Raw genomic sequence first — 24,803 nt, 5'->3', positions numbered from 1 at the left:
CCGCTGGAGACCCACATGAAAAATAAAGGCATGAAAATGACAACACAGGAACTTTAAATCTCCCAGTACGGTAATCAGCAGGCTAAAATAAAAGACCTGCGAAGCTCCAGACTGGAAGTCTGCTCTGTGATCAAGTGACGAGCAGCAAACCCAAACAGACCGCTCGCTCAAAGCACTTTGGAGAAAGATGAAGCTCTTTTTATCGTCAAATAAAAGTGAGAGCGGAACGAGTGTTTGCACACGTGCACGACACTTTGAGGAGAGTCAACGAGATGAGATGCAAAATCATGAAACTGTTGCAGCAGCCGCAGCGCTCACTGCGATCCATCATGAAAATAGGAGCTAAAGGTTCACCGCCTGTTTCACAAAAAGCTCATTTCTGGTAAGTCAGAATATGCCTTTGCTTTTTCATTAACGTTGTAATTTAAGATACCAATCCAGACACTTAACTCGTTTTTGATCTTTCACAATTTATAAAATATTGGGCAAAAAAGCAAAGACATAATTCAGATGCAATACGTATTTGCAATCCAACCACTTTATATAAAGCCTTTTTGAACTATAAAATGTTTTACTACAGTTCACTAGTTATCATTTCAGCTTTTATTTTTCCTATTGTGTTTGTCTTATTTGCTTTAAAGGCACAGCGAGTGGGATTAAGCGATATCTAATGGTCAGAAAGCACATTAATACACGTTGGCACAACTGGAGTAGTTCCTTAAGCAAATCCAAATGCTTATTCGTAAACAGAAACAATACTCATCTTTGTGTGACTTTACCCAACTAAATACACATATGTATGCGTTTTCTATTCCATTTCAGACACACATTTTTAAATGTTACACAGAGGGCCTTAAAATAAATCACAGTTTCATCTAACTGGCAGGCGGAACGAGCCATTGCAGCTGTGACTTATTCAATCGCTGCACGATTTTATTGGACTTTCTATTGGACCTGGTTTCTCTTTGATTGTGTGAATGATTCAGTGCACCGCCGACAAGAAGTGCTCATCCCACCATTGATTCCCTCATGTTTCTGCTTGCAGGTCAGCGTTTTCACTTTTCTAGTGAAATCTTTCAACATCGACTGGAGGGACTGGCCCCCTCTGTGCACCAGCTAAAACCAGTGGCTCTGTAACACGCTTCCAGACTCAAGTACATTCAGTGTCCTTTTATTTTTCTGCTGGCAGAAAAATAGAAAAGAAAAAAAACGAAAAAAGGAAAAAGAAACAAAAAAACGGAAAAAGAAACAACAACTCCAAAACATTCATACTGCTGAAGTGTAGTTTTTCATGCTTGCATTTACAGTACATGTTGATCTGATAGAAAGTCTCTCATGAAAGGGACAAATTGCCACAAACATATTTACAAAAATAACATTAAAACTGCAGTCTCTCCCATCATGTTGACACATTCATAAAAAATAAAGCTTTGTATGATGCGCCCCCCCCCCCCCAAAAAAAAGATCCATATTTACAGTCTGAGAAGGAGATGAATCAGCTACACAGTTTGAATAATATGTTTGTGTGATGCAGATAATCTGAACCGCCAAAAAATGCAGGAGTAAAAAAAAAGAAGAGCTAAAGTCATGTGACTATGAGTTACTAAACACAATTGTAAGCCTGACTCCAGAGTACACAAGAAAGACATTAACTAACCCTTGCAAGTGTTTCCTTGAATGATTTCTGATGTGTGGAACTAAATCCAGGCAACAAAAAAAAAATTTGTTTCAAAATCACTGACAGAAAAACCAGTAAGAGTGAGAATGAGAAGGGAATAATTCTATTCTGTACAAGGTACTCATTGCACGTAATTGCACTCATGTGACACAGTAGAGTCAGAAGATTGTCAGTTTTAATGGTCAGGGCAAACTAAAGACACAAAAAAACATTCAGCTATCAATCCCTTTATCTTGGCACTGGCAAACAATTTAGAAAATAGCCACGTAGATAAGGATAAAGTGTTGTTTTGCTACCAAACAGTGAGTTGCATCAGTGAACACAACATGCCCATGAGATCGCACATTTTTTTTAGCAGGGGGTGACGACACTGGCGATAAACTGCATTATCAGTGACGGCAACATGACGGCAGCTACGCAACACAAAACAATAAAGCCCTTATTCACCCGTCACTGCCCTTTCACCGTTACCCAGCCATATTGCGTCTGTGTGTGTGTGTGTGTGTGTGTGTGTGTGTTTATGTGTTCAAATACTATGACCGATGCTTGCGTGTGTGTTTTATCGGTGTCCCAGCAAACAAAAAGAATCCCTCCTCTGTGCAGTAACGTCACTTCACCCAGCTGTCTGGCTCTTTGGTTTCCGCCGCCTCCACAGTGCATCAGTCGCAGGCGCCTCCTTCTCAGGATGGAGCCTCCACAGCCTCGCACCGCCGCCCCCCACTCACCCACCAAACACTCCTCAAAACTTCCAACGAGGCTTCCGTCGGGCCGAGCTCACACAGGGTTCAGGCTCTCCTCCTTGCAGGCCTCTGCAAGTAAGAGGACAACAGTGTATGAGGGAAGGTTCGGTCACATGACATGAGAATATGTGGAGTGAAATGTTGTGTGCAACTACATTTACATTAAACCACAAGGTGGAAATATGACCTCTAGACGTAAAGAAACGCTGGCCAATGAGAAGCGTTAAAATAAAAGTTTGGGACACTGAGCTGCAATATGGCTCAACAACACTGTGCTTATATTATATTAGATATTATATTTTTAGATGATATTTTATATTATACATTACATTTCATAAATCCTGTAACTAATTACATTATGTTTATTATCTTCATCATATTGCACAGTTATTATTACTACTACTACCACCACTATACATACTAAATGGTATATTGTCATACTTCATATTCCATTGGTTGCAAGTAATTATATGATAGTATCTTATATTATATTATAGTATAGCATTGCAGAACCCTTATCTGTACATGCCACTTTTTAAGACTTTATTTTTGTAAAACGTATATTTAACTTGCCACTTTTTAAACTTTTTTTTTTTTTCTTACACTTTTTTATTCCTTGTATGCACAATCACGTTGGGTTCTGCCACACCAACATTTCACAGCCATGTAATGTGACAAATGAAAAAATTATCTTTGGTGGTGCAGTGTAAAGAAGGAGAAACAGTACATGTGTGGACTTGTGATGAAGTTCAGGTGTTTTGTGCAGATGCGGGATGGATACACACTGATCACACACACATGTAAAGTCCAGCTCCAAAGGTTTAAGCTGCTGTTGCTTAGGAGACGACGTCGCACAAACAAGCTCCACACGCAAACACGCGGGATGCCAGAGGCAGAGTGAGAGGCTAGAGCGTGCTGGTTAGAGTCACACACTGATAACGCCACAAATGCAACCAGTCAGCTGGACGATACAATGTTCCCTCCAACACCCTGTGGGACGGTTACTGGGTTACTGTGCTACAACAACGCAGGGCGGCAGCGAGACACACACTAGAAGGTACTTTATCGGCTCTTGTCTCATTATCAGCTGACAGTCAACACTGACAATCTCTCTTTATGAGGGTGAGAATTTGCTGTCCTGATAAACTGTTTATTGCACATCTACACTGCAGATCTCACCAACTGCCACCAGGGGGCTATTTATAGCCTGAAATCTAGCTTGTCTGCAACACAAACTGCCAGCCAGGACTGACTCACTGGCAACAGCTTGTGATGACTAACACTATTACAGTTAATGAAGGCAATAAAAACAGCTATATTCATGAATAACTATTAAAGAAATGCTCTTTTCATCTCATCTGTAGCTCAACTGATTTAATTAATTGAATTTGAAGGTTTCATTCAAGGATTAGAAATTCATTTTATTTTAGGATGATTACATCAAAATCTAAATTAAATCAAATCCCATTTGGAAACCTCATCTGAGGAAACATTAAATCATTAAATGGCGGCTTGTTACCAAAAGGACCAAAAGGAGCTAAAACAAGTTGCAAACAAGGGCTGGCTAGAGAAACAGACTGCTATTCTTCTTTGAAAGTCACAACTGATGGTGTTTTCTGTTTAAAATAATGACATTAAACAGCACTGAAAGCTATTTCCAGAACGTCTTTGTCGTGAGAACCAGTAAACTCCATTGAGTGTCTACAGCAACCAGCAAATCTTAACCCGCTAGTTAAAATGAGATGATTATTTGCCCAATCAAAATTGTCTCTCTCTTCCAAATGCTTTCAATGGGCTCTTTACCAGGAATAAAACTAAGTGGTTTAGGAAACATTCCACCTGGTATACCAGGTTAGCATCCACAAACCTCAGCCAACCTTCAACCTAACACAAACGTCTCTGCACAACAGAACTGCAAACAGGGTAAAAAAAAAACCCCACAAGCATTGCGTCTGGTCGCAGCCAATTACAGCTGACAAAAGACAACAAACAGGGCACGTTTCCTACCCGGGGCCATGTGAGAGGATGGGATTGGGGAAGCTCGGGGTCCGGGAGAGGGGGGGGGTGGAGGGGAGGGGCTGAGGTTAGCGTTGCTGTGCGTCTATACCTGCAGGCCCGAGCACCAGAGCCTGGAGGATGTCTGACAGTGAGACGATGCCCTCGATGCTGGAGCGCTCGTCTACCACCACCAGCCGGTGCACCTGGTACGGAACACACACACACACACACACACACACACACACACACACACACACACACACACACACACACACACACACACACACACACACACACACACACACACACACACACACACACACACAGTGAGAGAGGAGTTCAGTCAATTCCTTAGTGTGCAATTATTAAAATAAGAAATATTTAGCAATTCCTTTTGTCATAGTCAGTCAATGAAGGATAAAAATAAAAAGTATAAAACACAATCATACACATAGAAAAAAAAATCAAATGATTAAAGGTAACCATAAAATCATGGCAAAGTCAAATTAGGTAACAGCTAATTACAGTGGAGGTGTCTTGCCTACCAACAACCAACACCACAGAAGAAGAAAAAAATGGGTCCACTGGGTTATTCAAAATCTTACTTCAGCTTTAACTATGCGGTCCACAATCGTCTCCATGGTTTCCATTTTGTGGCACTTCATGACTCCTTCAAAGTACTGGGAGCGATGCTTCAGCGCCTGCGTCACTGTGATGTCCAGGTTGTTGTAGGTCTTCTCAGCAGCTAGATTCTTCACAGAAACATGGACAAGCACCAAGACAAAAGGTGAGACTGACCAAAAAAACGTGACGTCATGTCAGCAGCCCAAATCCTAAAGTTGCACTTACGATCACGTCGAACTTGGAGTAAATGTCCACAACTTTCCCTGTGAGAGAATCCATAGAGTGATTGGATCTTACTATTCTTGGAGCAGCCAATAGTCACCGGTGAAATCTGATCTTACCAGACTCGTCCACCACTGGTAGGGCCGACACTCGTCTCTCCACAAAGATGTTGAGTGCTTTGATGATGGGAGTGTTGGGGCGGATGTAAGCGATGTCGTGGTACGTACCAATTCCCAACTCTCCCAGAGTTTGCTTCATGAAGGCTGGCTTTGGCATTTCACTCACCTGGAGGACACACACACACACACACACACACACACACACACACACACACACACACACACACACACACACACACACACACACACACACACACACACACACACACAGCAGTGACGTTCTCCATGTGATTTTGCGTTTTAACATATGTCATGATGCCCACATTGACCAGTAGGGGGAGGCAGACAAGTGGAGGTGAGGCCAAACTCTCATCCTGCCCCACTGTCACACTGAGGGGACGGACACACAGACACAGACAGGACTCTCATTCACCAGACATACCGACGGCGTTCGTGTGGGACTCACAAAAAGCTGGAGGAACTTGAGGATCCTCTTGTGTGTGAGAATATAAAGTGCATTCCCCGTGACAGGGTCAATGACAGGCAGGCGGTGAATTTTGTTTTTGATGAGGGTGTACACTGCGTCAAACAGGCTGCAACACAACAACACACACGCAAATGGCCAATTACGAGAAGCACAGGGGAAATACGCTCACATGCCCACAGAAGTGTGTAATAAATAAATAGATAAAGGAAAACATGAATGGGTTGAGCACACTGACCTTGCATCGGGCGATATGTTGACCAGAGGTTTGAACGTAGCCTGGAGGTAAACCTCTGGAAAGAAAGACATGGTTTATCATCTTCCTTAGCCTTTACATGCTGCTCTGCGGCCATATGAAGTCTGTTCTGTTTATTTCTACCCCAAATCATTTTTTCTATTTCAGTATAAAAGTGTTGTTGACCTTTTTATCCAATTTCACTGGTTTTAAAGGGTATTTAGACTGCAACTGGTCTTGTGACGTATCTACACAATTTCAGTTTATGCTACATAGACAGAATACGCAAAAGACCTCCTCAGGGGGTACATCGCCGTGAACTCAGAGACTGTTTTTGCTCTGCACTTTGGAGAAAGTAGGCAGGTTAGTTCCCAGCTCTGCAGCTTCCTGAGTGGCTGATTCAACATAGTGGAAGCGCTTGGAGAGAAGAGTGTGTTCCGTCTCCTTCTCCAGAACTAAACAGTAAACCATGTGATATCCCGTCTTTTACAATGCAGATGTTGGTTTCTGTTCTTGTGAAAAATGACAGGCATCTACTGTCTTGATGCCAACCTCTCCACGTCTCCAGCTTGTGTTCCTCCAATTCATAAATCTGCACCTGCAACACAACAGGGATGAAAGGTTTTGACCATCGCCGCGAGAGTCCCCGCTAAAACATCTGCAGAGAGAACCTACCAGGGGCGACTTGTAATATCGGTGCAGTATGATGATGAAATCTGTGATGGTCAACATGCCTGCAGGGGTGACAGTGATAAAAACATGAGAATTTTAACACGACAATCAGCGGCAGGCCTGCAAGAAGGGCTCAGCTCAGCAGAGGATAGTTGGGCGTGGCCCAAACACTTTCCTGACACAGACTTGAAAATAGAAAAAAAACACCCTCTCAGTCATCTTGCAAACAGTGCACAGCTTCAACCCAGTAAGGCCCCATCAATACAGAGGAGCCACTGCTTCCCCTAACAGGTTACGACGGCTGTAATGACGTCCGCTCAATATGGAATCCTGCTCTGAGAACCATCACAGACATACACCGTTTCCTGTACGTCTTAAAATGGAACATTGCAGAAAGCACATTAGGAGTGTACAGGCTGAAGAGACTTCTTTGGATATTTAATTTTCCAGAACGAAGCATGCTAGCTCCTAATATGGAGTTCAGGTCGGCCCCATGGGGGAGTGCTGGAGGCAGACATAGTAGCATATGAGAGGGGGCGCAGCTTCAGAGATGGCAATAACCTGATTTGTTGTTAGCACTGTTTGCTCATGCCCACACACAACAGCACACCACGTGAACATTAGTCATCAAAGCACAAAACAACACAACAGGGAGAGACGATGAGCAAATGCTGACTTAAGGTGGATATGGAAGACAGCCGGTATTAAGTCCTGGTTCCGGCAACTTCTAAACCTGAAATTCTGACTACCGACCAACTTGGAGAATCCAGGTTTGTCGAAGGTAGTGTATTGAAATGCACCATCAATATCATTGCTGTTTTCAGGAGAGCAATTGAAAATTTTCTTTAAAAAAAATAAAGTGTACGATGCTGCTCTACTGGACTCCAGGATAAAAGTTAAAGTTCTTAAAATTAGTATACATATGGGACCCTATTAAATAAAAAAAGGGAGAATAAATACATATAAATATTGCTATAATTCCAAAAACACTTCCCCTTTTAAGGCTGTGTTTATGCATTGAAACCTGTTCAGAATTTAAAAATATTTTAATTATCATGGTTGATCCAAAACTGAATAACAACAAATAAACAAAGAGGGAACAATTATGACTACATGAAAACTGCCCACCTCTCTAAAAACAATTATTCTCTTTTGTGATAACACAAGACATGAGAAAACCCACAGGGGACATTTATTTTGGTTCTGAGGTTCTTACCCACAAAGCTCTGCTTCTCCGAGTCCCATAGCGGAGCAGCTCGCACACCATTGGCCACGAGAGCAAAGAACGCTTTTTTGACCTGTTTCACAAAAAAAAATGAAGGAAAAACAAGATTATATATTATAAACATTGAGTTAAAGAGGTTAAAGTTAAATGTCAGCTATTGACTATACACATTCTGAACCACTGTGCATGTTTTTGTTGTTTTTTTTTTGGTTTTGCTATTTGTGTTTGTATTTGTGAGATAAGGAATCTGTCTGTGGTAGAAGATCTACACATCAAAGAGCTCAGATGTACTTGGGTTTACTGTTTAACAGGTTTATGACAGCTACACAGACCGTGCAACTTATTCCACTGAACATTAACTCAAGAGAAAAAACTCCTTTAGTTCTTAAAAAAAAACCAAACCAAAACAAACACTGGGCCACTGTGCCCATATACTTAGCCACAGGTAAAATGCAGAACTCCAGCCATGTACTAACTTGGAGTGCCGTGTCGAACACAACCAGCTTGGAACTCGTGGGCACGATGTCATAGCACTTGTGGGATTTCATGAAGCGCATGTAAATATCGCTCTCTGGTTCAGCAGCTGTAAGAGGGGAAAGTGCAGGAAAAGGCTTTCAGGGGAAGGAGTCATATCAAAAAGGAATGTAAAATGAGATCCTGGAAACAAAACACACTCCCAGAGCCTAAACAACCATTATAGACATGGACCACTTAACAGCCACTTCTCTGCTCCATCACAATGATAATTAAGCTTCTAGTTTAGGCCACAACAACAACAACAACAACAACAGCAGCAGCAGCAGCGACAACAGTGAGAAAGAAATCGACTGGAGGTGCTTGTGGAACGTGGTGATGAGACTATTCAAATACTGAGGAAGCACTTACACTATATATGTATGTATATGTGTGTGTGTGTGTGTGTACAAACACAAGCTAACTGTGGACACAACACATGATTACAAACAAAAAAGTCAAAGTGAAAGTTAAAAAAAAAAGTCACCCCTAAAATATTAACGTTTTCAAGCAGATCTCGCGAGAATGCATAAGATTATCTGCTCGTTTTCTTCTTTTTTTAAATTTATTTTTATTTTTAAATTATTATTATCAACAGATGCTTTCCTTAATATTTTAAATGTGTGAACTACATTTTCTTCATACTGCGTATGCGCTGTTTGGCTCGGCCATCCTGCAGGGATGACACGCCATTCAGACGAGATGCTTTACAGGGAATCCCTGAAATGTCTGGCTAACCACTGTGGAACAGGATGACTGTGGCTGGAAACACTAAGCTGTGCCATCGAATCGAATCGAGCTCGAACCGCCGCTCACTCACACGCTGCATGCGGCTACAAGTGACACACATCCGACCTCCAGGCAACAAAAGGTAAAATCACGAGCACTCACCGTCATCTTCTAGTTCAAGTTTCTCCAGCATGCCTTCGAACAGACCGTAGACCTGCGCGGGGAGACAAAACAATTAAGAAAATAAAAGACGCTGAAGTTTGAAGCGGTGACGACGCGCAGCAGCGGAGGGAGCAAACTTTGCGCGCCGGTGACTGGCGAGTGATCGGCGGGGTGAAGCGGCTTTATCCAAGACCACCAACACACCCACCCACTCCGGCGGACATAACAGCGCGAGGATCACACCGCGTGAGCTGCGCGACACACGCGCGCAGCGCCCGGGAAGCCAAAGCTTGTCGTACGCCACCGCCGGTTCCCTGGCTGCGCTTCTGGCCCGGTTATATAAAGCTCCTCCGCGAAAAGGGGGAGAGATTAAAAAAAAAAAAAAAAAAAAAATCATGTGCGTGACTCGGAGGCAGTGCCGTAGAGCTGCTGCAACAACAGCGGCACATTATTATTATTATTATTATTGTTATTATTAGACCTCACACACCCCTTTCCACTCGCAGTGGAACAGTCCTGGTCCATTCGCTGCAGTGGAGGGGGGAACCGGCGCAGTCACTCACTGCCGCCCGAACTCCGAACTCCCCGGGACTGCCGGGCGAATCGTTCTTCTCGATCAATCTTAATGCGGGTTTTCAATAGTTGTTTTTTTTCCGGGCTACTTTTCTGAAAGCAGGGTGCAAAACGAAGCCGGAAGCTCCCCCGAGCTGCGGGACACGCCCCTTCATGCGGAGCAACCTGCCCGCCCGCTTGCCTCACCATATTAGGAAATCCTTTTTGTTGCCTAGCAGCGAGAAGCCGAGGATGCCTGGTCACATCCGCGAGGCTTATTTCTATCCAATGGATGAGCGACGGTCCAAGATCTGCCAACACTATTAATGTTTGGAGCCCTGACTGTCCGGTGACACGTTCACGTGTGCTCTTTTATTATAACTACATCTAAAAAATACCAAAGGATTTCTTTGAGTTGTTACCATATGTCTGAAAAAGTGCTACGTGTGTGGGTGTCATTATTTCCCAAGATCAACATCATTATTCATCCCATGATTTACTGCATTTTCCTTGGTTTTTAGTTTTTTTTTCCAAATCCCTCATAGCTTTCAAATTAAGGCTGTCAGAGGTGATATGAGCAAAATGTATACCTCCCTGTCGGGTTGCCAGGTTGAAAAATTTAACAACATATATAGTCAAAGTTGGAAGCACGTCAAGCAATGAATCTTTGTGTCATAGAAAGTATTTGTCACAAGAATAAGAAGTTTATATATTTAATTGTCTGCAAACAATGTAGCTGGGTGTGACAACTGCTACTGTAGCCAGCAAAGTCTGACAGTCTTAACCGGCCCAATACATACGGTGCCGACCCATTTGCATCTCTGGCCTCACAGCAAGAATGAACGTGCTTCCACGTGGACATTTGCTTCTGCTCGCCACTGGTCTCTGTTGACACAGGATTTCCCTGTTCCCACAACCAGCAGCCTTCTGCTGCAGTATCAGAGTGTCAACCTGCAACAGTGACACAGCACTTCTCCAGCCCAAAAAAACAACCCCCTCCCCCCCCCCTGCTCCTCCCACTTTCATAAATCCTGCCCTACTGCACAGGGGACACCCGGCATGCTTCATCGCACTCCAGGGAAGAACAGACCTACAAACACACAGCATCAAGTGGGGTTGAAATTGGATTTAGTGAACCTCCAGTGCAGCGTGAGGATGATATGGTGTGTCCTTAAGGTATGATTGAGGGAGGATGGGGTGGGCTGGCCTGGGGGGGTGGTAGTGGTGGGTGCACTGAGAGGCTGACAGGGACCGACTCATCACCGTCGAGAGTCCTTGGCCGTTTCCGACGTCACACGATGCTAGTGATGAAATATTGATCCGACCTCTGGACTGATGTCCACCATCAGTCACAGCTGACGATCCGAAGAGGGCCCTCAAGTAATTTATTCATTAAACAGGCGCGAAGAAGTGACTCGTCACGAGCCTGTGGGAAAACTGCTATCACGCCACAGAGAGTCGTGGCTGCAGCCAAATCCTCCTGCAAATCCAAACAATGCCATCCCCTCATTTTAAAAGCCTCCCACTCGGTGGAGCGAGCGGCGACGGCCGGGCCGCTCCCTCGGCGAGGCTTCGTGTCGGCGCCGAGGCAATATTTACACCCACTGTGGGTTGCTCACAGCAAATAGTGTAAACACAGTCATCTTGGAGCGTGAGTTTCTGCACCAGGGCCCTGGATTATGTCATGTTTTTTGTTTACCTCTGTCTGTGTAAGCCCTCTCATAAAGCTGATTTAAAGAGCCGATGACTCAGGGAAGGGCCACTATTATGTGGCCACAAATGAAATGACATCATTTGACATCTTTTGACCCACTGCATTATTTCCCAGCTGTCATAGGGCAAAGGGAGGGCGAGACCCTGGACAAGTCGCCAGTACATCGCAGGGCCACATAGAGATAACAACCATTCACACTCACACTCAAAAACACCTACAGACAATTCAGAGTTTCCAATTGACCTCACATGCATGTTTTTGGACTGTGAGAGGAAGTTGGAGAACCCGGAGAGAACCCACGCAGACACACGGAGAACATGCAAACTCCACAGAGAAAAGCCCCAGACCAGGAATCGAACACAAAACCTTCTTGCTGTGAGGCGGCAAGAAGTTTATAATAATAATTAAGGGACGACTGTGGCTCAGAAGGTAGAGCAGATTGTCCACTGACCAAAAGGTTGGCAGTTCAAATCCTGCTCCATCCCAGTCAGGCGTTGTGTTCCTGGGCAAGACACTTAACCCACACTGCCTTGTGTGGATGTCAGCTGGTGGTCAGAGGGGCTGTTTGCTGCAGGTTGGCTGCCACGCTTCCGTCAGGCTGCCCCAGGGCAGCTGTGGCTACACATGTAGCTTACCACCACCAATGTGAATGAATAAAGGGTTCAATGTAAAGCACTTGGGGTGTCTTGAAAAGTGCTATATAAATCCAATCCCTTATTATATGTATTTATACACACACACATTTTTGACAAATGCTTAAAAAGACTTGATGTCCTCTGGACTCACTTGTTGTGAGGTAGAATAAGACGTCAGGGAGGAGAGGATGGGTGGTTTGGCAGAGGGCAGGCTGAGGCGCTGCCCCGTGTCCGGAGGCATCGACAGCGAGCGAGACCGGCTGGTCGTCTCCACTGGTTCGGCGCTGGGCATAATTGGCCGGACCTCCTGGGTGAACGCAGGTTGGCTCGATGACTGGGTGGGCGTGGGCGGCGGTGTGGAGATTCCAGAGGCTGAGGGTGAAGTGATTGAAAAATTGAAGAAAGGTCAAGAAACAGGCAACAATGTCTCCCCTTTGTTTCATTGATAGCCAACAGATGCTTTTTACCACAGGGAGTGCATGTCTGACATTATGCAAATCTAGTGCGATCAGCGACACACCGCAACGCAACATGTTCGCTCTGTCGTGGGAGACCACCACGCAGCTGTCTCATTCATGTTCCCTTCCAAACATGTAGGGGGGAGAATGAAGCTTCAGGCTGAAGCAGAAAGGTGACGCTGAGTGTTTCTGCAGAAGGCTGTAAACAAAGGGTCAAATATGCTGCTTTCTGGAGATCTTTTTTTGGGAGTGGGGCGGGTAATTGTCTACCGCAGAATCAGGACATCCCATAATAGTTGGGGGAAGCAGATTTAATATAGCAGCTACATGTACACACAGCAGTGGAGCGTGAAAAGTGCTGTACATATACCAAAAGCAATTAAAGTTGTAAAAATCTATGTAGGCCCTTAAATAACATAATAATAATAACACAGGTGACTGATGAAGCAACGTTCCATGGATAACAATATCAATATTCAACAAAAAAAATATACCAACAATATACCAACAAATAAATAAATAAAATAGTTTAATTTAGTCTTTTTTTGATTTTGTCTAAATTTATTGTGCCAGTAGGTTTCCTATGGTAAATTAAAAAGTCTGTGACGTCTGAAACTCAACATGTACACCATCCCACCACTGCACGACCATGCTTTACTACCACAGGTGTTTTTATTTCATTTACCTGATTAGACATGACCCGGCTCCCGGCTCTCTAATTAATTAGCCTCAAGTGGAAACACCTGGGTGGGAGTGAGAAGCTTTCTGTTTGTGACGATCCATGTGCTTGTGTGCTATCTACTCCAATTTTTGGAAGCAATTGTATTTACTTTCACCGAGAGTCTCATAAAAGCTGTCATGGGAGGAAACAACATAAGAGAATAAAGACAACAACTGTTTCACATGTCATTTAGGCTGCAGAAGGTAAACAAAGCATATTTTCATGTGTAAATGTAATTATCTTTTGAAAGTGTTTTAATTAAAGTCAGTGATTTTATTCAACCACTGACTCCAGGCTATAATTATTTCTCCATTACACTGCAGTGAAGTGACAGCTGTTGGCTGAGGCTCGTTAATAAAAAATCCCCTGTGACGCTTTGAATCATTTTAATTAAGGATCACATGCAAAACTTTAGTAGCGGTTGTTTCGTTCGAAAACAGAAGACTATATATATATAAAAAAATGCATATCACAGGTCCCATATCATGATCAATTTCAGATGTCAACAGTATAGAACAGTGTTTCTCAACTGTTGGTTCACGACCCAAAAGTGGGTTGCGGAGCTGTTTTGATTAGGTTGCGGCTTTGTGGGCAGTTACCCCTTTTTTCTTTTCAGAAAAAAATAAAGAAAATGTTGGGCATTTATTTTGCAGGTCACACCATTCAATTCAATCATTTCAATAATGTATTTACGAGACATGAGACATGTAAGTGGGCTAGCGTTTTTATTTTTGTAGAATAAATTTGGGTTGCAACTTCATGACTGGGGTAAAAGTGTTGGTCCTGAGACTCCACCGGTTGACTGGTGACCACTCACCACTGGCTTAGAATGTTTTGCTCTCTCCTTACTGTCACCTGCTGCTTTAGCTTCCTGCTAAATATCTTCCACATGTTTAGAAAGGGCCATGAGGTGCCATCACGAACTTGGGGAGAGGAATATTTGCCATTTGTGATATCACAGAGGGCTAAATTCCAGAACTGTGTTTTTTGAAAAGGGGAATTAGACGGACTTTTCTCAGTCACTAACACACTAGGCTATAAACATAATAAGAATAAGAATAAGAAACCAATGTTGGTGTTATATTTCTGAATAATTTTGGAGCCTACAGTTACATAAAACCAACAGTTTCTTCGCCCGAAAATGCAAGAAAGAAGGATGTTGTTCTCCTGCTACTGGGTCTCGTCTCAAAAACTAGGCCGATTACAGCATGAGTAGCCGCATTTAACTCGAGTGCAACAGTCAGCTGTCTGTGACGCAGCTCTTGCCGCAGCGCTGTGGGTGTGTCACATGGCAGCCTTTCACATGCTCTTTTGCATCACGGCCCTACGCTAGGGCGACATGCGACACCCGCACTGCTCTCACCCCCGCCCCTCCACCTCGCTGACATATTTCCAATGCCAGACAAAAGAACAGTGTGATGCAAATGGATCACATCACATGACTTCTGCCAGGGAACTTCCAGGTGACTTAAAAAAAAAGAAAAATCTCACAGACACTGCGATCATCACACTGCGATACACAGCTGAGCGTGTCATGTGACCACTCAAGTATAAAAATATGACGATTCTGGTGGAAAAAGCTGAGATCACTAGTAAGAAATATAAGTTAATAATAATAAATTTTTTCTGCTGTGCGTTTTAGTGATGTTTACTCCTGACAATAAATTCAATTTTCTGCTCCAATCTTCAGCAGTATAATTTGAAAAAACACAACTTTTTCACAGACCACCTCTGTGTGTCTGCTGGCTATTTGTCTTTACTCTTTCTGAGTGTACTTCACACTATCTCTTGACATTTAGTTGGCATGCATCGGCCCTCTTTGGCGTCTCTGCTTCCGCTGTGTGGCCTTCTTATTTTAGCCACGCTGTTGTGGCACATTCCACAGGCGGAGATAAGCGCAGAGTCGCTACAGCCTGCTGCTGGGCCTCGCTAACAGGGGCAGCTACAAGCCACCCGGGAAACTGGAACCGTGTCCACCTCACTGTTTATAAAAAAAACCCCAAAAAAACCCACTTTCACAATTTCATTCATAACACGTAATCCTCATATCCAAATTGTGTTTTTTAAGCTTGTTTTCCAAAGCTGTGGTTCTAAAGTAAGTTTAAATACATTATTTATTTTTTTATAGTAATGGTTGTTTATTAGCAAAGGCTATTATATATACCACTAAGTGAAAAAAATGATCCAGTTCAGTTACAATTTCATGTTTTACAGAAAGCATGCAATGCCACTGCCTGTTGGTGACTATAATTAATTTTTCACCCAACAGATGTATGAAGATTTTCCATATTTGATATGAAATAATAATCTTGTAAATTCAAATTCGCCATTTAGAGGGTAAACATGAAGGGGATGAATGTGCTGCACTTACAGGGTGTTTGAATGTGACACAGAAATTAAATAATAAAGAGGAAACCCTGTTGAATCAATAAAGTGTTTTGATGTCTAATTGATGGGCAGCTGGAACCTTTTCTTCTCCGCTGTGCACCACAAGTATCTCTACAGGGAATAGTCATATTCCCTGTAAGGAAGTGGGGATTCAAAGGAACCTGTGATTGACTGCCGAGGTTTCACTGCACTGAGACGTCACAACGCGCGCTATATCTTACAAAACTGCACATACAGTAGATGTGCATTACCATGACAGAATTCCTGTCAGGGCTGCGCAGCTGTAAATCAGAAGCAGTAGTTTCATAAACAGAGAGCCAGTGAGCCCCAGTACCGTGAAGGGGCATTTGAGGCACTGAGTGCTCACACACTTTGCCAACTGCATCAAGTCATCAAGCTCTGTCGAGAAAACCTGAGGGAATGGGATGTTTTCAAAATGCGCGATGGCTGGAAAACATCTACGTGTGTTGTAACAGACATAACAGACAGTCTTTATCTTATAAATAAAAAACCCTTTAAAAGAAAAATTATATATATGTATGTATATATATATGTGTGTGTATATATATATATATATATATATATATATATATATATATATATATATATATATATATATATACATATATATATATATATGTATATATATATATATATATATATATGTATATATACATATATATATATATATGTATATATACATATATATATATATATATATAAAAATAAATAAAGCTAAAAATATGTTGCAGCTCCACTGAACCAGTTCCTTAAATGGCACTGAGTCAAACTGAGTTGGAATAATTCACAGGAGACCTGTGATTCTGATTCACCTAATGCCATTCTATCATTGGATTAGGTGACTGTATTAACAAAAGTACTGTTTTAACTCTGCAGTACACAACAGTCTAACTGTTTACTGGACACATGTTATTTAAATTGCATGAAATGATAATATATTCATAATTAGAATTTTATGAACTCATTTTCTTTTGCTGTCTGACTTCATTTTATTCTATGTTCCACAATGACAATAAAGACATCTGATTATATTCTCATTATTTCTTAAATGTAATTCTGGCTACAAATACAGCTGTTTTTACCTCTAAATTCTCAGTCTTTTGCGAGTGCATAGGGTATGATCACATATAGGTCGCAATCACTGGAGTATGATAAATTACCAAACAGGCACGATGCCTCTGACTGGTTCCTTCCTCCTAGCCCATCTTGCTCCTTCCGTTTCTTGCTCCTCCTCAGGCTGCCAAATCTCTTCATGGAGAGCACTGAGTTACAAATTCAAAGCTTACTTGGACCATGACCATCTGCATCACGACAGGGGCATAGAGGCGACTTGAGACTGTCCCGGGCCAAGAATTACTCCATTTTTAAAAAGTTGCTGAACGGCGTATATCCAATTGTTCCGGGTCAGCAGATCTGGAGACCCGGGTCTCTGATGGTGTTAAGTTTACCTTTGGGATTGGACGAAACGAAAACTGGTCTTACTCAAGTGATGGATATATATTAATAGACGTCTGGCTTCTTTTTCCAATGGTACGCTCATGGATTTGATCCCATTCGGTAGGATTCTTCCTTTTGCGATTGGCAGTCGTGGTCAGGGAAAGGAAAGGAGGACCGTGAGAAGGCTGGTCTTTTTCCAGGCAAAAAACAAAAAAAAGGCTCCGATGGCAACAAAATACAGAGTCAGCAGAAAGCAGTGTACACTTTCTGTGTCGGCTCCAGAGGACTATAAAAGCAGTAAATTCCGCACGGCTCCAGCGGGGGGTGGGGGAGTATCCGTCTCACCAGGTGATGCAAATATCTCCTGGGACCGTCGGCCTCTTTCGCTGGCACTACGCTGGTGTCCAGTTTGTCAGGTGCAGCTGTGGGTGGCGTCTCTCTAATATAGCACGCGTGTCTGCAGCCTGTAAAAGGAGGCCAGCCTACGAGGGAGACGGCAGCGATTGGCTCAGAAGATTTCCCCCCTTCCGCCGCCCCTCCCACTTCCAGCACAAGCGCATCTGTCTCACTCTGTCTGCGCACAATTTACATCAACATTTGCGGATCACGTGGTGTTTCCTTCATGAAACGGCGTCTGGCTCACGGGGCTTGTAAACTCAAAGTTAAAATGCCGGGAGCCCGGCGGTTTTGTGATTGGTTCAGCTGGTGGTCTGTATCTTTGGGGGGGGGCCTGACCTTTGAGACTGCTGGGGGCCGGCCGTCCGCCACACGACAGCAAGGGGGTGGGGGGGGAAACAAGCCACTCTGTGTCAGCTGATCAAAGAGCCTCCATTCAGTGCCGTGGACCCAGCTACACCCTCAGCAGATGGCCCCACTTAGTGCTGTTTGCTGACCATATTAGCCACGGCGTGCTCGGAGCGTGCATCTCAATGTCGATTGGCAATCTGAGCAAGTGGTCGAAAAATTCATGCGTGAAACAGGTCACCTCGGGAAGCCTCCGATGTTTGTGTTGAAGGTTGCTAAGATTCAAATCCGCCAGGCAGCTCACACACACACACACACACACACACACACACACACACACACACACACACACACACACACACACACACACATTTTAATATGTGTTGCCTATTTTCTCAAGCTTTCCCTAAAGTCGGGTTCTTGCTAAAAGAGTAACAATTCTGACCTTGTAAGGCTCATGATTTCGCAAATCCACAAAATCCAAACTTGCTCCGATGCTTTATTTACTGACAACATACAGAGCACAGTAGCAACAGGGGGGTGAGGAAAAGAAAGGGGGGGAGAGTGATCTGCTCCGCTGTAGGAAGAGCTCCGGAGAGTGCAGTCACTTCCAGATAAGGCTATGAAAGTGCTACAGATGCCTTCAGCATTGAGAGACTGACAGTGCCCAGGCAAAGGGAGGACAGTCTTTAGTCCCAATGGATATGAAAAGACTGCCCTATCTACACTTGAATCTGAATCATTTCAACTGAGAAGGAATTAGCGGACATTTTTCTCTGTGCAACATAAGGAAAAATGGATCTGGCTTCAAGTCTATTAACCATCACAATTATGAAATCTTGAAAGCTCTTGCCTTTAGCACACCCTTGTGGTCAAAGCTGGCTAAACAAAAACATTCAACTTGAAAATTTTGAAAAAAGATTGGTTCTCCATTCAGTGGCTGCATGATTCACCATAATAGTATTTCAGGCGGCTCCTGTTTTTTTTTAAGTGCAGGATTTGCCAGAAAATGAGTGGAGAAGATATTTTGTAAGAAACTACACCAGTTTCCAGAGACTCCAAACAGGTGCCATGGGAAACTGTGGCAAGAAGGCATGTTTTTGTTTTTGCTGTTTTATTTTGGTAACCAATTGGTTCCGATTCTGGCCATCACACGACTGTTCCACCGTCATGTGCCAAAGCAACCGTCAGTGAGGAAACAGAAGAATAGGTTTATGTATGTGCCAGAAACATATGACTCACCAGTGCCGTTTGATTCTGCTCCCAGCCAGGATGTTTCCATGTGGAACAGGCTGTTTTTTTTGTTATGTAATAATAAACCATTTAAAGAGACAGCGGCATGAGAGCTGCTCCGTTCTGGTTAAAACCAGGCCTTGTTGTCATTAAACGACCTCTTCAAGAGAAAAAAAGGCATCCCGTCAACACTTCACTTTCATCCACGTGCCACCAATCCACATGTTAGCGGACCACTGTTGACGTTGACATAGATAACTGTGTCTTCTGGACACTTTGACCACACCATAGAAGCAGCAGGGAGACACATTATGTTTCCTTGCGGAATTCTTTCCATTTGTGAAACTGAAACATTACGTGGATTGTGAGATGTGATGAGAGCCTGCATTGTGTGAACTGACGACATTTCAATTTTGATGGAACTATGCTTGGACTGAAAACAACCCATTGAGAATCAGCGCAGTGGATCTTTCTACTTGAATTCCACGAACCACTTTTCAAAGCAACACAACTCCAACAATGCGGTGTAACACGTCCTTTATCAGATCTGTCACAAGAGAAAGATCTGAACTTTTGCTCTCAGACAGACACATTATCGTGTGTGGTTTTACCTCTGTTATACAGCAGCAAACACTGACAGCGCAGCCTCCAAGCAACCAGCATGCTAACATGAACCCTCACAGGTTCCAGCAGTAGAAGCAGCAGCAGTGAGGACAGCCTGTGCAGCGCCGGCTCGACAGCTCACCTCTTCTGGTCCTGGAGAAGATTTTGATGCTCGTTGGTGAGGAACTGGACGAGGAGCGGAAGATCCCGCTGAAGCTCAGGCGACGGGGAGACTTGGGAGGGGAGTTCTGAAAAGAAGGATAGGGGAAGATGGTTTTGGGCGATGCCGAGCTGCTCTTGCTGGCCTGAATGGGTGCAGACAGAGGACAGCGAGGCAGGGCCGGGCTCCTCGATGACGAGACCCCCTTGATGGGGCTGGCTGAACGGATGCGGCGCCCTCCCTGCAAGATGAAAAGCAATGCTGTTTTACATCTGACCATTGGGTGAAGGTTCCCATTCAAGCTATCACGAGAACGTCGTGACAGAAGGAACACAGAGCGCCAGCTAGTTATTGAGTATCTACAGCGAAATGTTTTTGTGTTCTATTTTGGGTTTTCTTGTTTCTTTGAAATTGATGACTGAAAAAAACCCTTATTGGCAGAAATGGTTTGTTTGATCCTTGAGCTGCTGGCTGAGACAGTGAGAGGTCGCAGATCATTGCTGCACATCACAAGATGCAAACCAAAAAGCCACTCTGAAAGAATTACAGCCACTGAATGGACTGATTGTGCAACATGGGACCACGATTGCACATAATGTCCAAGTTTGTCTTTTGGTTACTTCTTCTTTTTTTTTTTTAAGTATTTCAAACAGTATGCAGGCTACTTGGAATCATGCTACATTTGTTACACCTAATAGTTTGTGCCATAGTACAAAGCACTATAACGCACATATTTGTATCTATGTCTGTTAAGCAAGGAAAGGTAAGAATAAGAACTGGTAAAATAATCAATACAAAAGATAAAAACACAACAAAATGAGCGAGAATCAGGCAGATGATTTTCCTCTGCCCACTTCCTCTAATGCTACGAGCTGGAGGAGCTGGCGGTGGGTAGAAACACACACCAAGCCATCAGCACCACTCCTTCTTAGAAAACAGCGACAATATTACTCGTTGTGACTTGCTGTGTGTGTCTGTGTTTGCAAGGACGGCGTCGCGTAAACAGCGCGGCAAATCCTCTGCTGGTCGCTGCGCAGAGACACCCAAACAAAACAGCGGAGAGGCCGCCGCCGATCTACACAGAGACGGAGCGAGCCCCCTCCCACCAGCGCCTGCTCGGGATGTGCCAACAGCAAACTGGTTAACTGTTTGTGCACTCCCGACGAGCGCAAAGTCTGATGAGGATGGAGGTGGTGGTCTGTCTGTCTCTCTCTCTCTCTCTCTCTCTCTCTCTCTCCATCTGGGGGGGCCGTGTTTACGGACAATAAGTGAAACGTTACAGAGCTGTTTTGGTAACATCGTGGGTGGGTTGGAGCCTGCATAATAACCATTCGCCACAAAACGCAGAAAGTGCTTAATGGCCAAAATGCAGGGAGAATGAACGCACTCATAATACCGCCAGAAACTCAATTACTGACTCACTGACAATTGAAATGGAAGGAGGCAATAATAGTGATTTCCTGTTTCCTTGAGCTGAGCCCCAGAGAGGTATTTACTCAAGACATGCCATACTCCACACACACACACACACACACACACATCACTGTTTTAAAAGCAGTGGTGTGATAGGTCTGAGGGAGTACGAGCACACACCCTCCTCTTCTGTTTGCCAGCGACTCTCGCTCGCTCGTTGTGCAAGAGCCTTTCAAGGCAAGTAAACAGATATTGGCCGTTAATCAGCTCCTACAAAACAAGCGCTTCTTCTTCTTTGTTCTTTTTTTTTTTCTTCTTTACCAGTACTGCATAAATATTTGCTATGCCACGTGAAATTCTGCACATATTCTGGGAGGACGCGCTGTAATGATGTACCCAAGCCAATTAGAGGGCGTACATTAGTATGCTTTCTGGTCTTTTTTCTCTCTCTCTCAGTCAAAAAAAAAAAAATCAATTTCCTGTTCTTGATGCTGTAATGCCCTGTCATAGTGGTATAATATTACTGTAAGCTAGAGATTTGGGAAAGCAGGATATTTAGCATTGAGGCCTGTTTTGCTCCCCCAGTTTTACGTCAGGTCAAATACAGCGTGTGCTGGAAAAAAGACAGCTGTGCGAAAACACACACTTGCCAAGCAAGTCAGATAAAAATCAGCAAAGAAAAATAAAGTCCGTACCGTCTGTGTGCCACTTCTGGCTGGAGCAGCCGTCTCCACTTGTGGGGAAGTAAAGGTGCCAAAGTCCTGCACATAAACATGTTTACCGTGTCAAGGACAAAGTGACATATCCAGGAAATAAAAGGTGAAAGAAGAACGCGACAGAAAAGCTGACTGACTTGTCAGAGCAGGTCAGGAAAACAACTTCTGCTCCTCTGTTGCTACAGCTAATGGTAAATGCCACATAGACAATACAGCTCAGTCAATTGACCCAAAAGAGAGAGGGAGCAATTCAAAACGTTTTTCAGCTTTAGTGCGTCAATCAAAAAAGAAGACAAACGTGTTCGACTGCACCGATAAGGTGCCTTGCATTCACACTTTAGCAGTATTACGAACTCGGCTTTACATCTTAATTGGTGCCTTCAGGGCTGCAGCACAACATCCATTTATGTAAAACAAATTTGTTCAAAAAGAAACACAGACAAAGACAAGAATCAGGTGCATTTGCCTGAGAGTAGATGATTGTGGATGCTATTAAAGTCAATGACATCCACATTTTTTGTGCATACATAAAATAGTTTAAAGTTCTATTTCTCTCAATTTTCTTGTTAATGTCATTTCAGAGTTCCTATAAAATAAACTTGAGAAAAACAAATCTGTTTTGTGTTCATCTTCCCTTTTTAACTATTTTACATTAACACACAATGAAGTTCAATAACTTTCAGATAGCGAAAGTTCCAGCGGCGGCGACGATAACAACAACAACATGCCTGTGAGCAACATAAACACGGCCGTCTTCCTTGCTGGATGGCAAACAAGCTTTATCTAAAGTTGACTTTCTCTATCTGGATCTACATGTCTCAAGAGAACACTTGGAATGACAAAGCCTTTTGGCCTCCACCAGGCGTTGGACCTGAGGGAACGGGTCAACACAGATACAGTTAGACAAGCAGGCTGTGATTATATCAGCCACAAGGAAACATCACTTGTTCGTATGGAGCAAGTCAGCTCGGCCTACTGATCGATATGTCGATTAAACGCTCAATCGATTGTACTAATTGAGCTTCTCTGCTTTACAACATTGTCATCTGGCTTGGCTGGGGGGAGGAAGGCGTCTTTTGCAAACATCATCAAAGGCAGTTTGGGGTTATTTTCGCTAACTCACGAGCAGAACATTCACGAAGGAAACTTGTCTACATGAGAATAAACAGACTATATGTGTCCGACTAAGTCAGCCCTGCGCTGGCCGTGTGCACCGGGGAGTTGCCTTCAGTGACATCATAGAGCTCGGGACACAACAATGCACATGTTTCAGGAAGTGCGGAGCGCTGCTCGCGCTCCTCAAAACGCAACACTCGTGTTTGCATGAAACGACAAAATCCACGAAACGAACAACAACAAAAAAAATAAGCGGCGTTTTGCTAACCGCGCGGAGGAGCGGCAGCTCGAGGACAGCTGTCACTCGTACACGCTGTCATGTGTCGCGCGCGGATACCATTACTACCGGTAATAACAAAAATAATAACACACACGAAAAACAACAACAACAACAACACGATGACAAGTTTCGACGCTGAGGCCGTTTTTTAGTCGCTGATGAAAATCCAAATGAGTTGCTACTTGACCGACTCACTGGCATGTTAATCCGCAGACTTCTCCGCTTCTTGGGCTTTTTATTGGCCCGTTCCATGCTGGACTCCATCACCGTGCTGCCCATCTTTCCTCGGGGACAAGCAAAAACACAAAAACAAAAAACAAAACACAACAGCAATAAGGAAAGAAGATGTGAGTTTTGTGAGTAAACGAGCTCCTGTTCCGTATCGTGGCTGCAGACTGTGTACAGCTTCCTCCCCGCGGCTGGCTGGCTGGCTGGCTGACTGACTGACTGACTGCTGCTGCTGCTGCTGCAGGAAGCAGCAGCACCGAGCGAGGCGCTGTGTCCTCCACCAGGAAGTAGGCTCGGCCCAGGGGCAGGGTCCGATAGGTGTGACGCGGACCGTTTACAGGTGTTACGCCACAATCTGTAACCTCCGAGAAATGCGTGTCTGCACTGCCCGAGGGGAAACAGCGCCGCTCCAGTTCAGAGTTAGGAGAAGAAGAAGAAGAAGAAGAAAAAAAAATAGCCTCCGTACAAGATTTTCTTGGAACCAGAGACAGTTATTTGCTGTAAGTATGTGGAAACCAGAGATGCTATGTTGCTAAATCGGGTTGTAGTGTTATGTGTTAGTTCCGGGGTGCCGGTGTCTGGGCACCAGGCGGACTGTTCCTCGCTTGCACTCTTCTCCAAAAGATACAAACTTGGACTTTAAAACCCAAATGTTTTACGTCCTAAAAGATCTCAAACTTTAACATGGGATGGAAATGTTTAATTTAATTCTCCCTTACTAACAAGCTCGAAGGATAGGATTACTTATAGGACTGTGTTATTGCACTGGTGAAAACCAGTTGCACAAAAACGTGTCCTCATGGGGTTTGTGGATGTTATTGACAGGACAGCATATAAAAGATCAATGAGAGATAAAGGTAGTCAGAAAACAACGCTTGAAATGGCCTTGCTCAATAGAATCTGCTGAGGAATGAAAAATGTTTCCAAATGTCATGGATGTCAACTGCTTTTTAGCAGTCTATTGTTTAAAAGTTATAGCACAG

At 43.7% G+C, this 24,803-nt stretch overlaps 1 protein-coding gene across 7 annotated transcripts; it reads right to left on the bottom strand.

Moving 5' to 3' along the window:
• Positions 1–1,155: 1,155 nt before the first annotated feature.
• LOC142885202 (5'-AMP-activated protein kinase subunit gamma-2-like) lies at positions 1,156–24,047 on the bottom strand. 7 transcript variants are annotated; one of them, XR_012926265.1, is made up of 16 exons: positions 23,788–24,047; positions 22,176–22,241; positions 20,050–20,308; positions 12,454–12,674; positions 9,402–9,453; positions 8,474–8,580; positions 7,989–8,070; positions 6,776–6,834; positions 6,653–6,698; positions 6,104–6,158; positions 5,848–5,974; positions 5,382–5,547; positions 5,266–5,303; positions 5,022–5,168; positions 4,426–4,619; positions 1,156–2,487 (listed from the first exon to the last, which is right to left on the bottom strand). XR_012926265.1 is itself a non-coding variant. In XM_076021436.1 (16 exons), exons 1-16 carry the CDS (start codon positions 23,869–23,871, stop codon positions 2,453–2,455), a joined length of 1,638 nt encoding a protein of 545 aa, XP_075877551.1. In that variant the 5' UTR covers positions 23,872–24,047; the 3' UTR covers positions 1,156–2,452. The 7 variants fall into 7 exon arrangements, 6 of the variants coding, with proteins under 6 accessions (XP_075877551.1, XP_075877552.1, XP_075877553.1 ...); XM_076021436.1 differs by having other exon boundaries at positions 4,526–4,619; XM_076021437.1 differs by lacking the exon at positions 22,176–22,241 and having other exon boundaries at positions 4,526–4,619.
• Positions 24,048–24,803: the final 756 nt, after the last annotated feature.

Source organism: Nelusetta ayraudi, unplaced genomic scaffold (genome assembly GCF_046127955.1).
Source record: "Nelusetta ayraudi isolate G7.1 ecotype Tasmania unplaced genomic scaffold, CSIRO-AGI_Nayr_v1 ptg000011l, whole genome shotgun sequence".
Classification (NCBI taxonomy): Eukaryota; Metazoa; Chordata; class Actinopteri; order Tetraodontiformes; family Monacanthidae; genus Nelusetta; species Nelusetta ayraudi.
Note: the sequence above shows the minus strand (reverse complement) of the source record. Positions and strands in the feature narration are given on the sequence as shown.

Excerpts from the sequence above, each read along its gene's own strand:
- LOC142885202 (XM_076021436.1), bottom strand. The coding sequence starts at position 23,871 with ATGGGCAGCACGGTGATGGAGTCCAGCATGGAACGGGCCAATAAAAAG. Across the intron at positions 9,454-12,453 it reads CTTATTCTACCTCACAACAA|GTCTACGGTCTGTTCGAAGG; the intron begins GTGAGTCCAGAG and ends CTCCCCGCGCAG. Across the intron at positions 5,548-5,847 it reads TCAAGTTCCTCCAGCTTTTT|GTGAGTGAAATGCCAAAGCC; the intron begins GTGAGTCCCACA and ends TGTGTCCTCCAG.